Here is a 16,591-nt window from a genome sequence, read left to right as displayed (position 1 = left end):
AAAATGGGCAGAGAATCTAAATAGACATTTTTCCAAAGAAGATATAGATGACTGACTGGTACATGAAAAGGTGCTCAACATCAATAACCATCAGGGAAATGCAAATCAAAACCACAATGAGATATCACCTCACACTTGTTAGAACGGCTGTTATCAAAAAAACAAGAAATAACAAGTGTTGGTTAGGATTTGGAGAAAGGGAACATTTGTGCACTATTGGTGGAAATGTAAATTGGAGTAACCTATGGAAAACAGTATGGAGGTTCCTCAAAAAATTAAAAAAAAATAACTACCTTATGATCTAGGAATTCCATTCCTGGGTTTTCTAAAGAAAATGAAAACACTAACTCTAAAAGATACATGTATTCTCATATTCATTGCAAGATTATTTACAATAGCCAACATATAGAAACAATGTTAAGTTTCCACTGATGGGTAAATGGATAAAGAAAAAATGGTAATATATACCTAATGGAATATTATTCAGCCATAAAAAGGAAACTTTCCATTTGGGACAAAAATAGATGGACCTTGAGAACATTATGCTTAGTGAAATAAGTCAGAGAATGGCATCTATAATCTCATTTATATGTGGAATCTACAAAAAATAATTTATAGATACACAAAACAGATTGGTAGTTGCCAGAGATGGGGAGGTCTACAGGGAGGGGGCCAAAATACATGTACTGGGTCAAAAGGTACAAGCTTCAGTTATAAAATAAATGAGTCTTGGGGATATAATGTACAACATAGTGGCTATAGTTTAATACTGTCTTGAATATATGAAAGTAAATTTTAAAAGTTATTATCACATGAGAAAAACTATAACTATGTATGGTGACTAGTTTTATTTTGGTGATTCTTTCCTAATATATATAAATATAGAATCATTTGTTATACCTCTGAAACTAATATGTTATGTCAATTAAAGAGAAAAAAAATTGGGGATTTACTGTTCTAGATATTAACAGTACAGACAATATAAACATGTAAAATATCTCTATACAATAGTCATTAAAATAGAATCTAGCATATTTGAGTCACTCATCCTTGGGGAGAATTGTTTTCCACTAAAGATTTTTGAATTATCACATTCCATTACTGCTTCATCCTCTTCTTGGTTTTTGCTTCTATTATAGCTTTCAATAAAAAATGGGAATATGGCTAGGTGGGGAAATTAGATATGTGCAGGTCTGCTGATAATACTAATTTGATTTCATTAAGAAAAACTGGCTTATGTTTGTAAATTCCCATAAAAAGGAAATTAAATAGCAATTCCATGAAACTACTAAAAATGTACTTTGAAACCTGAAACTTTAAAATACTTTAATATTTTGCACATATTGCATAGAAAATTAATCCCTATTAAAATTTCTAAAAACTAACCATTCTTTCTAAAATATTTAGTGCTTTGTCTTGTTTTTAAGGCTGGAAAATGAAGTGTTGATTTCTCATCACTGAAACCCACTGAGTCAAACAGGATAACTGGCTACCTGTCTCTGACTAAAAATTGTAGCACCACTATATTTCTAGTATATAACATCTAAAAACAGGTTAAAGAGTTTAATATAAAAAGATGCAGGTGCTCAGCCAGGTTTTAGAAATCAGTTTCAATGCTTATAGCCAGTTATAATACACACAATACTTACTGTACTTCAAAAAACAGAAAAGGAATTCATGCCTATTAATCATGCTGTGATTCTCACCTCCTCTGCATCAGTACTGTTTAGTTCTTCTGCTTTAACTTTATTATAAGTATCCAGTATATCAGTACAGCTCTGATCCCTAAGAAACAAGAAAGTCAAAAAACATTTCAATATATATATTTTTTAAATCAGAAATCAGCTCTTGTGGAAGAGAAAGCTGCTTCTTACCCAATAAATCGAAGTAAGACATCAGTTACAATTTTGGCTGCTTTAACTATAGGACTGTCTGGCTCATTAAAAGTCCTGGCATTATGCTCAATGTAGCGCACCTCCCACATTAATGCTGATATTCTCCTATGAAAGAAAAACATACCCTGTTACTCTTGGTTGATGTTTTAAAGTATATTCTAAGAATATACAACGTAGAACAGCTAGGCACTCAATCATGGTATGTCAAAGGTGTTCTATTATCTGTATGTGACTTAATATATGTGTATAACAAATGTGCACTAATAAAAGTATATAGTTACAGTATTTGAAGTACAGGTAAGAATTAAGAACCATTGGACTTCATATTAAAAAGAACTGACCCACGACATTGTGGGTAAATAGTGATTTAACCAAATAAGTATAAACACAAACAGTGTTTTGATAAAGTCAAAAGAATGTTTAGTTTTCAGGGGAAGAAATGAGAAGATCAAGAAAAAAAAGAAACCAGGTTTTAGAAAAAGATAGATTTTTATCTAGTTATTTTATGATATATATTATTAAATGAAATGATAGGTAATGTTATAAAATACCCCCAACTGGTTATATTTATAACCAGTTCATGTTGGAATAACTATGGTTAGGACACAGTAGGCTTTGGGGTGAGAGAGGTACCAAAAGCTACCCTCTACCACTCTCATAATTACCCTACTCCCAAATGAAACCAAGAAAAAAATAACTTGGCTCTTTATCTAAACACATTTTGGGGCTGGTAATTAAATCTAACTGCTGCCTAATTCCTCAACAGGGGATTTAATCATGCTCCAAGTTTCTATAGCACCTTAATTATGATGAATCCAGAAACTATTTAATCTGCCTTTAATTGTGAACTAAAGTTAACTGTAGTTTTTGTTTCACATGTGATTTGTGCTACTCAAAATTTCTTCCCTGTCCTTTATTCCATATCCTCCTTTCCCTGGAAGACTAAGAAATCTATTGAAAAAAGGGAAATTAGTGTTCCAAATTTTTACAAGAAATTTTGGAGTGGGTATATTGAATGATTATTTTACACTATGAAAATACAGATCTCACTGTGTCATTATGCAAAAAGGAAAACAAAAGATGTAAAGCTATGAACTTTATAGTAAATAATAAAACTAAACAGACCTGTAAAAGCGATTTTCAAGTCTCCGCCTAATGGTGTTGAGGTCAGTTGGATAAGCAACTACAGTACAATACAAGGGATAGGCACTGAGATCCACTGGAACAGCAAAAGGGCTGGCAAAATCTGTAATATTACCAAAATAAAAAAAGGTAGTTATAAAAGACATTAATATTTCACCTTAACAAACAAAAACTCATATATAAATAAGAAGGGAGGGCAATATACTACATTACTAAAATAATAATGATTCAATTATGCAAATATTAGGCAAATATTGTTAAAATGTCATTCTCTTTATTTGGACATAATACCTATGAATCATGCATGACACACTGGTTCAAATCAGGTAAAATGAGACAAATTAAAAGAGAACTAGGTTTAACTTCAAACTGATGTCTTTTCTAGATAAATGCCAAACAGCTCAAGTGAAACAGTTTAGATAATATAGCTTAGGCATGTGAGTAAAATATATTACCCATCTACTGTCTACCAAAAAACTCATCCAAAGTCAGGCTCAGGAAATACCTGGAGAGCCAAAGTGACTCAAGAAAGTAAAAGACAATTATATGCCTGCTTTTCACTACTGTAAGCCCCCAGAGAACAGAAAACATTTGTCTGTCATTACATTGGCCAAACATATCAAAATATTAATGTTAAACTAGAATCACTTGATTAAAAGTGCCTCTTAAGTTAAAAGTATACAGTGAAAAAATGTATTTCCTTTTGTAGAACTTAAAATTTTGCTGGTTTTCCTTCTTCCTTCCTAATATTCTTTCACATCCACCGTACCCAGGGAAAGAAGGTGGTTGATGCCCTGAATAACCCGTTCACATTCCTCATCTCTGGAATGAGCCCCCCACTCTCCTTCCTGGGGTTTGTATAGCAAAGCAGTCAGTTCCTCCTGGGACACAGGAACACCAGCACCAACTTCATCTGGAAAGGCAGCTATGTATAAGATGAAAAATCAGAAATCATTAGTTTCCAATATTATGCTACTGACATTTTTCTTTTAGAAGAATTATAATTCATTTTTAAAAGCATATTTACTTCCTTCTGGAATTGGCTCCATATCCCAGGGGCTCATCTTTTCTCTCTCATTATTGTCCCAGCTATTAAAAAATAACAAGATACTAATCAAATTCACATGACACTTTTATATATTAGCATAATTTGCATGACTTCTTGGGGTAAAATTTGGAAACAGCAATACAATTTTCCTTAAAGTACAATTTCACTTACATAAATAATAAACCTTTAATAGAGAAAACAAAGAAAATTAGAGAAAAATAGAGAATAGTCCACCAATATGAAATATAGAGAGCAGTAAGCTTACACTTAGTTTTACTTGGCTTTTTTTTTTTTTAATTCCAATCCAGCATGTATTCAATATTAAGCCAGGATACAGAATGAATAAAGATCTCTTTGGAAAATTCTTTTCAGGTTAAAAAAGTCAGTTTGATAGATCAATTCTTTCTGTAGGATAATCTACTTTAGCTTAACAGTGTAAGTATTATGGCATCTCCAAAATTTTATTATTCCCTTTTCATCAGCAATATGGAGACTAAAAGTCAATCTTCACAGAATAAACCTTTATCATTCTTGAGAAGAGAACTTCATTTATTAGGAATCTTACAATGCTGGTATTTAATGAACTAAAGTAAATGTTGTAGACAAATAGTGTGTCCAAACATAATACCTCTGCCTAGAATTCATACCATTAAATAAAGGACTGGTTACTAATATTTGTTGCTATATTCCGGCTATAACAATTACTTTAAACACTGAATTAATTTCAGTATTCTTCGTGAAATAATAGTTGTAATTCTTGTTTAAAACAGAAATATTTAAAAGAAAATACAGGCATAAGGAAGGTAGAAATAAGTTTTCAGTTACTGCTTTGTTTTAGCATGCATACTGGACCCAAGAGGTTTATCATCAAATTCCTTCCTTAGAGGTACTATGATTACTTCCTTACAGGTCAGATAAAGATAAGTCATATTAACAAGGTATTATTCCTAATACGGTTTATAGAAAGTCCATATAGTACTACAGTATTATATCAGGCATAAAATACCATAACTGTACTTACTGAACACTGTAACATTGGAAAGAACTATCAGGATACTCTGGTTGAAAAGGCTGCTGACTCTCCACAGTTCCAAACCACCAGGCGTCATCTATTATACTGCGGAATCTATCACCTATAATGTTTTTAGAAATTCTTAAAAGGATGTTTTTGAGAATAATAGCTTTGTTCACATTCTAAATTGCTACTTTGTGTTGGACAAAGAAGTAGCATTGTATCTAACATTATTAGAGGTTTCAATCTGAGTTTCCCAGATGAGTAAATTTTACATTTTACCTTCATTAAGGATTTTGATTTCTAAGTACTAGTAATCTTTCTGAAATAAATCAGATATGTCCATGTCTTCTTAAATAAATGCTACCACATATAATCTTTTATCAATTATTTAGGATCATCATTAGGCATACTTTTTCTTGTACTATACATGTTACTACAGTTGTTTCTTTTCCTTTTCCTTTTCGCTTTCAGCTTTTTGCCTTTAAAAATCTCTTCATACTAATTTTCTGCCTCTTAAGGGATAAGGATTATAAAACCAAACCACTGTGAACAAAAATTTTCTCCCACATAAAAAAGGAGAATTTAAAAGTACTAATAGCAAACATTTATATAGTATAAATTTTAAGTACTTAGGTACCATTTTAAGTGTTTCCTATATATAAACTCATTTATTGCTCACATCAACCTTATAGGTGTGTTTTGTTATGATTCCCATTATACAGATAATGGAAGTGGGACACAGAGAGATGAAAAACTTGCCCAAGGTCAAATAGCTAGGGAGGAGGTAAGGAAGGGAGAGAAGAGGGAGGGCGGGAGAGAGGAAGAGAAAAGGGGTAGAAAGAGGTAGAGGTACAGAAAGAAACAGAGACAGACAGAGAAAGACAAGAGTGACAGACAGACAAAGAGGGAGAAAAAGAGAAAGAAAGAAAACCACAATCAGTAATGGTCTGTTTAAGAGCCCAAGTGTTAAGTATTTTATATTAGGGCAACTGACATTTGATGATTTTCTTTGTAATTCACATTTGTATTCTAACAGCTTAGGTATTTGCAGAAAGTATAGAGGTTATATGCCACATACAATGTGCATAAAAAATCACCCAAACACAACTGAGAGGAAAATTTAATTTGACCTTTCTAATTTGGCTAACAGCTTTTACCAACTACATGTTAAACTAGTTTATGTCTATTAAATTGGACTTAAAAAGTTACTCTATTTCAAACTTAGTAGTTATTAAGTGAGAATTTTATACTTACCTATCTGCCAGTTCCTTTCTTTGGCTTCATTATAAAACTGATGTAGCACAAGGAAGTCAATGACATCTGGCATGTCATGATACCTGTACAAAAAATAAAGCACATATAAATCAATATACAAATATAGCAGTTTATGTTACTTACTAAATATCTAGAGATATATGTTTAACGTGGAGCCATTTAAAAACCATTGGAAGTCTCAAGGTTCCTGCAAATGGCTTTAATTAAACTCCATATGCTTTTATTTGTTTGGGAGTCCCCTGCCTACTACTATATCACTTCAAAAACATAAAGACACCAATGAAGATCCTTAAAGCTTAGTATAAGGTATTTTATATTAAGTCCTCTTTAAGAAAAGTATGAATTCATGTTCTTTCATCTCCTTAGATTTCAAACTTTAAGAAATGAACCACTGATTAGCTATTCCTATTATTATTAACAGAAATAAAAGCAACTACCATGTTTCAACCACAGTTAGGCATTTATAAAGGTTTTTCTTTTAATTCATCACAACAATCTTGAGAAGTTATTAACATTTACATTTTGCAGATGAAGGCATAAATTCAGAGAGGTTAAGTAACTTGCTCATGGATATATATATATATATATATATATATACACACACACACATATATATATATCCAATCCACCCTTGAACAATATTGGTTTGAACTGTGTGGGTCCACTTATATGCAGATTTTTTTTCAATAAATATAGTACTGTAAATGTATTTTCCCTCCCTTATGATTTTCTTACCAATGTTTTATTTTCTCTAGCTTACTTTATTGTAAGAATACTAAATATAACACATAAAACATACAAAATACATATTAGTCAAAACTTTATGTTATCAGTAAGGCTTCTGCTCAATAGCGGGCTATTAGTTAAGTTTTTCGGGAGTCAAAAGCAATATGCAGATTTTCAACTGTGTGGGGTCATTGCCCATAACCTCCTACACATTGTTCAAGGGTCAACTGTATATACACACACACACACACATTACATTACATATATATTAGCTACACACACATGCATGCATACTCATGAAAGTTTTTATACACACACACACACACACACACACACACAGTATTATGTGGAGAAACAGACCAAAAATTAAACATTAAATCCCGGTCTTTATTTATTTATTTTTTAATTTAAATTCAATTAGCCAACATATAGTATATCATTAGTTTTTGGTGTAGTGTTCAATGATTCATTAGTTGCATATAACACTCCATGCTCGTCAGGTCTTCAAAACTCTAAAGCCTATAGTACTATACTATTGTCTCTCCCATTAAATCCTGTACTCTGCAGAATACATGACAGGGATTAAAACACAAAGACACACACACACACACAACCAGAGATAGCTACTCACTTAATGGAAAAAGATTCTCCAGTCATTTTGCCTGAAATGGGGTCCAGAAACGCAAGCTTCAAGCAACATAGTGTAGGTGGTCCAACCTCATATTTGATTCCTACAATCTTAACAAATTCTTGTTCCTATTCATGAGAATACCAATAAATTATTACTTTCAATATAAGTAATTGCCTAACATTTGCATAGTATTTCACTATTTTTCGAACAAATAAAAATTATCTGAATATCCACCAAGTATTAAGCATTCCACTAAGTGCTAAAGGTAGTAAGACATGGTTCTTGACCCTTAATAGCAGGCTGTAGTATATTGCAGGGCTCTAAACCAAGGATAAGCAACAGAAGCCCCTTGAGAACATTTTTAAAATTCATATTCTTAAACCCTAATCCTATAAAATTGAATTCAGTAGGTCAAGGTTACAAGCTTAGTCATATGTATTTTGAAAGAACTCCCAAGGGGATTATGATGCTCTGCCTAGTTAAGAATCACTCTTCCAGCAGAAATACAGTATGTAAGTATGCGGGTAGACATGCATGTATATATTTGGGGAAAGGACTTACATTTTTTTTTAATGCCCACAATATTATTTTACAAACCACCCATATAATTGATTATTAGTAACACTTAACGGATGACAAAACTGAGCCTCGTGGGTATAGTGACTTGCTTAAAGTTATACACTTGGGTGTGTGTATATATATTAGATCTGGATTAAAATTCAGGTCATATTCCAAAACCCAGACTCTTGCCCCACACATATGCTGCCTCTTGCAGTTTCCTAGAGCCACAGGGTTAGAATTTAAAAAATAAAAAATCATATGTTTTATTCATTCCTTGATTCTCAAAAAATAAAAATAAATAAAAATAAAAAAGTAAAAAACCTTACAACTCAACTTTCACCTGATTCAGAATAGATGGTAGCATCATTATCTACCAGGAGATGACTGTGTAAAGGTCACCGGATAAGATACTTTGGTACCTTACAACCTTAATATAATATTTTACAAGTGTCTAAAGCTTTATTTCAATAAATATACATGCTTTCATGTATCCTTCCTGCTAAACATCATCATAAAACAATCCTTCATTTACCTGGAAACCATTGTAAAATTCTCTTTAGTCTCTTGTTCTCCAACTTGGAAAAATAAAAGAAGAAAACACCCATAAACGTAACTAGAAATGATGGTGTATGTATCCTTATGTCTGTTTGTTTGTATGTATCTATGTATGTATAAATGACTGAATGAATATGTATTTACAGTCAGAAAAAAACTCCTCTAAAAAATAAACATATCTATTTTACTTAATACCATGTAGCTATAAGGTAATATATTAAAATAGGTAATCCATAAAGCACCACAAAGTTCTGAGTTTCTTGGGATTTATGATATTTACTATATCTTAAAGTCACCAGAACCTCAAGGGTGTCTGTACACACACACAGTCAATTTATAGAGCTTCCAGAATGTACAAAACTGCTGAGGGAAATGTCCACACCAGGGAACTACCATTTTGCTCCAAATATAGAAAGGTATATACACTAGACGACTTGAAGCTTGAAGGAAATTAAGTCAAATAATCAAGACTACAGGTAGTGTACAAATTTCAGGAAACATAAAATATGACCCGTAACACTCAATTGTACAAGAGTATGGTGCATCATCTTATCTTAGATACACAATCAACAGTGAAATATGTATGAAACAGAAAAAAACATAAAAGCAAATAACTTAATTCCAAAGCTATTTCAATTGCACACTTATGAAAATGTCAAATTTACCCTGAGATCCATTTTATTCCATGGCTGTTTTTGTAAATTAAGGCTGTATATTTTTGACTTTCTTACAGCCCGCACATAAGCTTCATGTCCTTGCCTGAAATAGATAAGCTAAAACAAAAAACATAAGGTATTAAACAGCAGCACCCTATTTAACAACTCTACATATCCCAATATATACTGCTACAAATGTCTTCTTCTGTTTAAAACAAACATAATTATAATTTTAAAAAATGTATAATAAAGGTATTTGTCACCATCAAATAATGTTCATTCAGTACTCATAACTGTGTTGCCCCGCACTAGGTACTGTATAATGTAAACACATACTGTATACACAATCCTTTTCCCCTTAGCTGCCTCATAAATTTCTGAAGAAACAGGGATCAATGACAAATGTACACAAAACTGGTCATATTTTAAAGTACTATATTTCAAACTGTAATCAACATTCTAAATATCAAATTTTAATAGCCTACACATTTTATGTATATATATGTAATTCTAACCACAGATTACTAAATAGAGTAATTTCCAAATGGATTAGAAATTTTATTTTGCAAGAATTAACATCAGAACAGGCATAGTATGGAAAGAAAATGAATTCAAGTGCTTAGTTAACACCCTTCACCTCCTTAGGACAGCATTCACCACCATATTCTGATTCATTAAAAAAAGTTTCTTGTTCCAATAATTTTAAAGTGGTAGTAGAGATAATAAAATTTTTAAAAAGTAACATTAAAAAAACATACTGAGATTTAAAAAATACACTGACATACTCTACCAATCAACAGTTTCTAAGTCAGAATTTTTAATACCTAAAAATACAAGTAGAACACTAAAAAGATTTAAATACTAGTATATAAACATAATTATAAGGGTAAAAATATCAATAATAAACATGTTATTCAGATATCATTTATTATATATTTTTTCCTGTACTCAACAAATACTGATTGAACACGTGTGTACAAGGCACTAGGTGCCGTGGTTAACATATCAAAATAAAATCCTTTCCCTCAAGGATATGGGCAGACACGTGAGTATAACATAAGGCAGAATATACTAAGTACCATAAGAGATAAATAATTTAGGTGTGAAAGCTCAGGAGGAAAGAGTGGCAGGCAAATGGAAAGCAGGAATAACATTCAGGAGAAGTTGCCATTTAAGTTAGACTTTGGCGAATGAGCATTTTCAAAGGCCATAATGATCTGTGGGTATGGCCATTTCAGGCAAAATACTGAGGGCTTAACATTTAAAGTAAAAAGTAATGCTGTCATTAAGAGCTGATTTTATAAAAAATTATGAGTTTTGGGGCACCTGGGTGGCTCAGTTGGTTAAGCGACTGCCTTCGGCTCAGGTCATGATCCTGGAGTCCCGGGATCGAGTCCCGCGTCGGGCTCCCTGCTCAGCGGGGAGTCTGCTTCTCTCTCTGACCCTCCCCCCTCTCATGCTCTCTATCTCATTCTCTCTCTCAAATAAATAAATAAAATCTTAAAAAAAAAAAAAGTAAAAAAAAAATTATGAGTTTTATGAGTTCTTTAAAAACATTATGTATTTCACTGACTAATTCACTTATATACCTCCTCCATTACCTGAACAACTATCATTACTTACTACAAACCAGTCTTGAAGCATATAAGCATATGCTAAGTTTAGTGATTCCACCAAGACAAATATGGTCCTATAGAGAGGCATCTCATCAGATCAAAGAATATACAGATCCTTGTATTGTTTTGTAAAGTGTTCTTTTTGTAAAGATTTATTTATTTATTTGAGAGAGAGATACAGAGAGAGAGAGAGCAGGGGGAGTGGGCAGAGGGAGAGAGAATCTCAAAGCAGAGTCCTCGCTGAGTGTAGAGCACAACATGGGGTTCAATCTCACAACAATGAGATCATGACCTGAGCCAAATTCAAGAGTCAAATGCTTAACTGACTGAGCCATCCAGGTGCCCCACATCTTACAAAGTCTTCTAAGATTAATTAAAAATTACTCCCCTTAGAGGAAAATGGCAGCAAAGTAGGATGACCCTAGGCTTTCATGGTCCCCAAAACACAACTAGATAACTATCAAATCATCCTAAATATCCCAGAAATAGATCTGAAGACTGACAGAACAAACTCCAAAACTAAAGGTAGAGAAGAGGCCTCACTGAAGAAGGTAGGAAGTATGGAGACCTGGTTTAGGGGAGAAATGGATTGCAGGTGCTGGAGAGGGGAGGGAGCCATGGTCATGGAGAGGGGAGAGAGAGAGAGAGGTGCTCAAAGGGGGAACACACAATGAGAATGTTTCCCAAAAACCACTGGCTTGGAAAATAAGAGGGGATGAATTTTGTGAGTTCTTGCAACCAGAAAGGCTTAAAACCTAGACCTCTAAAGAATAGCTTGCTTGACTGGGATAGAGGCAGGAGTGCACTGCCCTGTTCCTTGAGAGAAGGCAGGCAAACAACCTGGGTGCAGACAGTATGGACACAGCTATCTGAACAGCGTATGGGACACGCAATGCGGAGATTATTTGCTCTTCTTGGAGTACATCCTGGAGAAACAGCATTCACACACCTCTCTGAGAACAAAGGAGCTGATTGGTGTAATTTCCCTCTCCTGCCCCTCAGTATAAATACAGAGCTACCTGCAAGAAGCAACACAGTGCTGACACTGCTGCGTAACCTGCATACACCAAGCCCTGTACCCCTGTGCTCTGGTGCAACTTCCCTTTTCAGTCAAGCTTGCCTCACTCCCAGCACAGTGGGGCCCTCCCATAGAAAACCAGCAGAAGCACCTGCCCACACCATGAATTCTGCTGAGAGAGCTCTGCAGGGCCTCAGTTCTGGTGGAGTTGGTGACAGGAATAATTTCACAAGCAGACCAGAGCACACCTACTTAAAACTCAGGCCATGGACCAAACATAGCCCAGAGCAGGAAAGGAGAGCCTCTGCATATGAATGGCCTGAAGGATAGAACAGCCAAAACCCAACAGCAGAGTGGAAGCAGCTTATACCTGAGATACTCCCTGAAGAGCCAGGCCCTGGGCACTACATAATCTCTTCTTCAGAAGGCCAATACTTTCAGGAAACATAACTGGCATTTGTAACACACAGAAGGCAGAGAATTAGAAAAAATGCAAAGATGGAGGAATTCATCTCAAATGAAAGAAAAAGGACACAACCAGAGATCTAAGCAAAACAAATATAAGTAACATGCCTGATGGAGAATTTAAAGCAACAATCATAACGATACTGGGCTTGAGAAAAGAATAGAAGACATCAGGGAGACCATTACCACAGGGAAAAAGGAGTTAAAAAATGATCAATCAGATATGAAGAGAGCATTAAATGATATTAGAAACATACTTGATTCAATGAACAGCAGTTTGGAAGAACAAATGCATTAGTGACCTGGAAGACAAAGTAATGGTAAGTAATGAAGCTGAACAAAAGAGAGAAAGAAGAATTATGTAACACAAGAATAGATTTAGGGAATTCAGTGACTCCATTAAAACTAATAACATGTGTATTATAGGAATTCCAGAAGAAGAAAGAGAGAGAGAGAAAAGGGTGCAGAAAATTTATTTGAAGAAATGAAAGCTGAAACCTTTCCTAATCTGGGGAAGGAAACAGACATCCAGATCTAGGAGGCAAAGAGAACTCCATTCAAAATAAACAAAAGCAGACCAATACCAAGACATATTGTAATTGGGTCAACTAATTTTTGAAAAAGCAGGAAAGAATATCCAATGGAAAAAAGACAGTCTCTTCAATAAATGGTGTTGGGAAAATTAGACAGACACATGAAGAATGAAACTGGACCATTTTCTTACACCATACACAAAACATAAACTCAAAATGGATGAATGACCTAAATGTGAGATGGGAATCCATCAAAATCCTAGAGGAGAACAGAAGCAGAAACCTCTTTGACCTCAGCCACAGCAACTTCTTGCTAGACATGTCTCCAAAGGCAAGGGAAACAAAAGCAAAGATGAACTATTGGGACATAATCAAGATAAAAAGCTTTTTTACAGCAAAGGAAAAAGTCAACAAAACCAAAAGACAACCTACAGAATGGGAGAAGATATTTGTAAATGTCTTATCAGATAAAGGGCTGGTATCCAAAATCTATAAAGAACTTATCAAACTCAACAACCAAAGAACAAATAATCGAATCAAGAAATGGGCAGAAGACATGGACAGACATTTATCCAAAGAAGACATACAAATCACCAACAGACACATGAAAAAATGCTCCATGTCACTGAGCATGAGGGAAATATAAATCAAAACCATAAGATACCACTTTATAAAACTCAGAATGGCTAAAACTAACAGGTCAGGAAACAACAGATGTTGGCAAGGATGTGGAGAAAGGGGAACCCTCTTATACTGTTGGTGGGAATGAAAACTGGTAGTCACTCTGGAAAAGAGTACAGAGGTTCCTCAAAAAGTTAAAAATATAGCTACCCTAGGAACCAGCAATTGCACTACTAGGTATTTACCCAAAGAATACAAACAGTGATCCAAAGGGGTACCTGCACCCCTATGTTTATAGGAGCAATGTCCACAATAGCCAAACTATGGAAAAAGCCCAGATGTCCATTGGCAGATGAATGGATAAAGATGTGGTGTATATATACAAAAGAATATTACTCAGCCATCAAAAAACTCCGAAATCTTACCATTTGCAATGATGTGGATGGAATGAGAGGGTATTATGCTAAGCAAAATAAGTCAGTCACAGAAAGACAATTACCATATGATTTCACTCATATGTGGAACTTAAGAAACAAGACAGAGGATCATAGGAGAATGGGGTAAAAATGAAATAAGATGAAAACAGAGAGGGAGCCAAACGATAAGAGACTCTTAACTATAGGAAAAAACTGAGGGTTAATAAAGGGGAGGTGAGTGGAGGGATGGGGTAACTGGGTGATGGGCATTAAGGAGGGCACTTGAAATAATAAGCACTGGGTGTTATATGCAACTGATGAATCACTAAACTCTACCTCTGAAACTGATAATACACTATATGTTAATTCATTGAATTTAAATGTAAAAAAAGAAGACATATTGTAATTAAATGTGCAAAATTTAGTGATAAAGTCTGAAAAACAGAAAGAGAAAAGAAGTCCTTAACATACAAGAGAAAACACATAAGGCAGCTGCAGATTTCTCAACAGAAACTTGGCCATCCAGAAGGGAGTGGCATGATATATTCAAAGTGCTAAATGGGGAAAAGTAGCAGTCAAGAATACCCTATCCAGCAAGGCTATCATTCAGAATTTGAAGGAAAGATGAAGAGTTTCCCAGACAAACAAAAACTGAAGGAGTCATGACCCAAAGGCAGCAAAACCAGCCCTGCCAAGAAATATTAACAGGTCCCTTTGGGGGGAAAAGAGAGACCAAAAGTGACAAAGATTAGAAAGGATCAGAGAAAATCTCCAGAAACAAGGAAAAAACAAGTAATAAAATGGCAATAAATACATATCTATCTATGATTACTCTGAAAGTAAATGGACAAAATGCTCCAATCAAAATACATAGGGTGTCAGAATGGATAAAAACACAAGGCCTATCTATGTGCTGCCTACAAAAGGTGCATTTGAGACTTAAAGACACCTGAAGATTGAAAGCAAGGGGCTGGAGAAACATTTATCATTCAAATACAGGTCAAAAGAAAGCCACAGCAGCTATAATAATATCTGAAAAACTACATTAAAAGAAAGACTAACAAGAGATGGAAAGGGCACAATAGCATAATAAAGGAGAGAATCAAACAAGAAGATTTAAAAATTGTAAATAGGTATGCACCCAACATATGAACACTCAAATATATAATGTGGTTATTAACAAACATAAATGAACTAATTGGTAAAAACATAATAATAGTAGGGGACTTTAACACCACATTTACGTGAATGGGTAGATCACCTAAACAGAAAATCAACAAGGAAACAATGGCTTTGAATGACACATTGGACCAGATGGATTTAACAGATATATTCAGAACATTCCATCCTACAACAGCAGAATACACATTGTTTTGAAGTGCACATGGAACATTCTCCAAAATAGATCACATATTAGGTCACAAAACAGGCCTCAAAAATACAAAAAGACTGAAGTCATGCCATGCACCTTTTCTGACTACAATACTATGAAAGTAGAAGTCAACCACAAGAAAAAATCTAGAAAGACAACAAATGTATGGAGGTTAAACAACATGCTACTAAACAATGAATGGGACAACCAGGAATTGAAAGAAAAAATTAAAGAATATATGGTAAAAAATGGAAATGAAAACATAACAGTCCAAAACATTTTGGGATATAGCAAAAGTGGTCCTAAGAGCAAAGCATATAAGCCATACAGGCCTACCTCAAGAAACAAGAAAAATCTCAAAGAAACAACCTAACCTTCCAACTAAAGGAACAAGGAAAACAACAACTGAAGCTTAAAGCCATTCCAGAAGGAAGGAAGTAATAAAGATTACAGAAGAAATAAATGATATAGAAACTAAAAAAACTACAAGAGATGAACAAAACCAGGAACTGTTTCTTTGAAAAAAAAAATTAACAAAATTTATATACCTCTATCCAGACATAACAAAAACAAAAGTGAAAGGACTCAAATAAATAAAATCACCAATGAAAGTGGAGAAATAACAGTCAACATCAAAGAGATGCAAACATTATAAGAGAACATTATGAAAAACTATATGCCAATAAATCGGACAACCTAGAAGAAATGGATGAATTCCTAGAAACATAACCTACCAAAACTGAAACAGGAAGAAACAGAAAACTTTAACACAAAAATAACCAGCAAAGAAATTAAATCATTTATGAAAAATCTCCCAACATACAAAAGTCTAGGACCAGAAGGCTTCATAGGCAAATTCTACCATTTAAGGAAGAGTAAATATATATACTTCCTAAAACTATTCCAAAAAACAGAAAAGGAAGGGAAACATTAAAATTCATTCTATGAGGCCTTCATTAGCATGATACCAAAACCAGATAAATACACCACTGAAAAAGAGAACTACAGGCCAATATCCCTGATGAACATGGATGCAAAAATATTC

General features: G+C 34.0%; 1 protein-coding gene across 7 annotated transcripts in view; it reads right to left on the bottom strand.

The window, feature by feature from the left end:
• BRWD3 (bromodomain and WD repeat domain containing 3) overlaps window positions 1-16,591 on the bottom strand; it is a 192,385-nt gene that overhangs the window by 35,928 nt on the left and 139,866 nt on the right. For all 7 annotated transcript variants that reach the window (XM_081808590.1, XM_006726913.3, XM_081808591.1 and 4 more), the window contains 9 exons: window positions 9,515-9,622; window positions 7,734-7,858; window positions 6,356-6,438; window positions 5,108-5,219; window positions 4,066-4,127; window positions 3,808-3,963; window positions 3,021-3,141; window positions 1,875-2,000; window positions 1,707-1,785 (listed from right to left, as the gene is read on the bottom strand). In XM_081808590.1, coding sequence (XP_081664716.1) covers window positions 1,707-1,785; window positions 1,875-2,000; window positions 3,021-3,141; window positions 3,808-3,963; window positions 4,066-4,127; window positions 5,108-5,219; window positions 6,356-6,438; window positions 7,734-7,858; window positions 9,515-9,622 — 972 coding nt within the window. The remainder of the gene's footprint in view (window positions 1-1,706; window positions 1,786-1,874; window positions 2,001-3,020; window positions 3,142-3,807; window positions 3,964-4,065; window positions 4,128-5,107; window positions 5,220-6,355; window positions 6,439-7,733; window positions 7,859-9,514; window positions 9,623-16,591) is intronic.

Source organism: Leptonychotes weddellii, chromosome X, assembly GCF_054177405.1.
Source record: "Leptonychotes weddellii isolate Sample4059 chromosome X, ASM5417740v2, whole genome shotgun sequence".
In the NCBI taxonomy this organism is placed as follows: Eukaryota; Metazoa; Chordata; class Mammalia; order Carnivora; family Phocidae; genus Leptonychotes; species Leptonychotes weddellii.
This window is presented reverse-complemented; position numbering and strand designations above follow the sequence as displayed.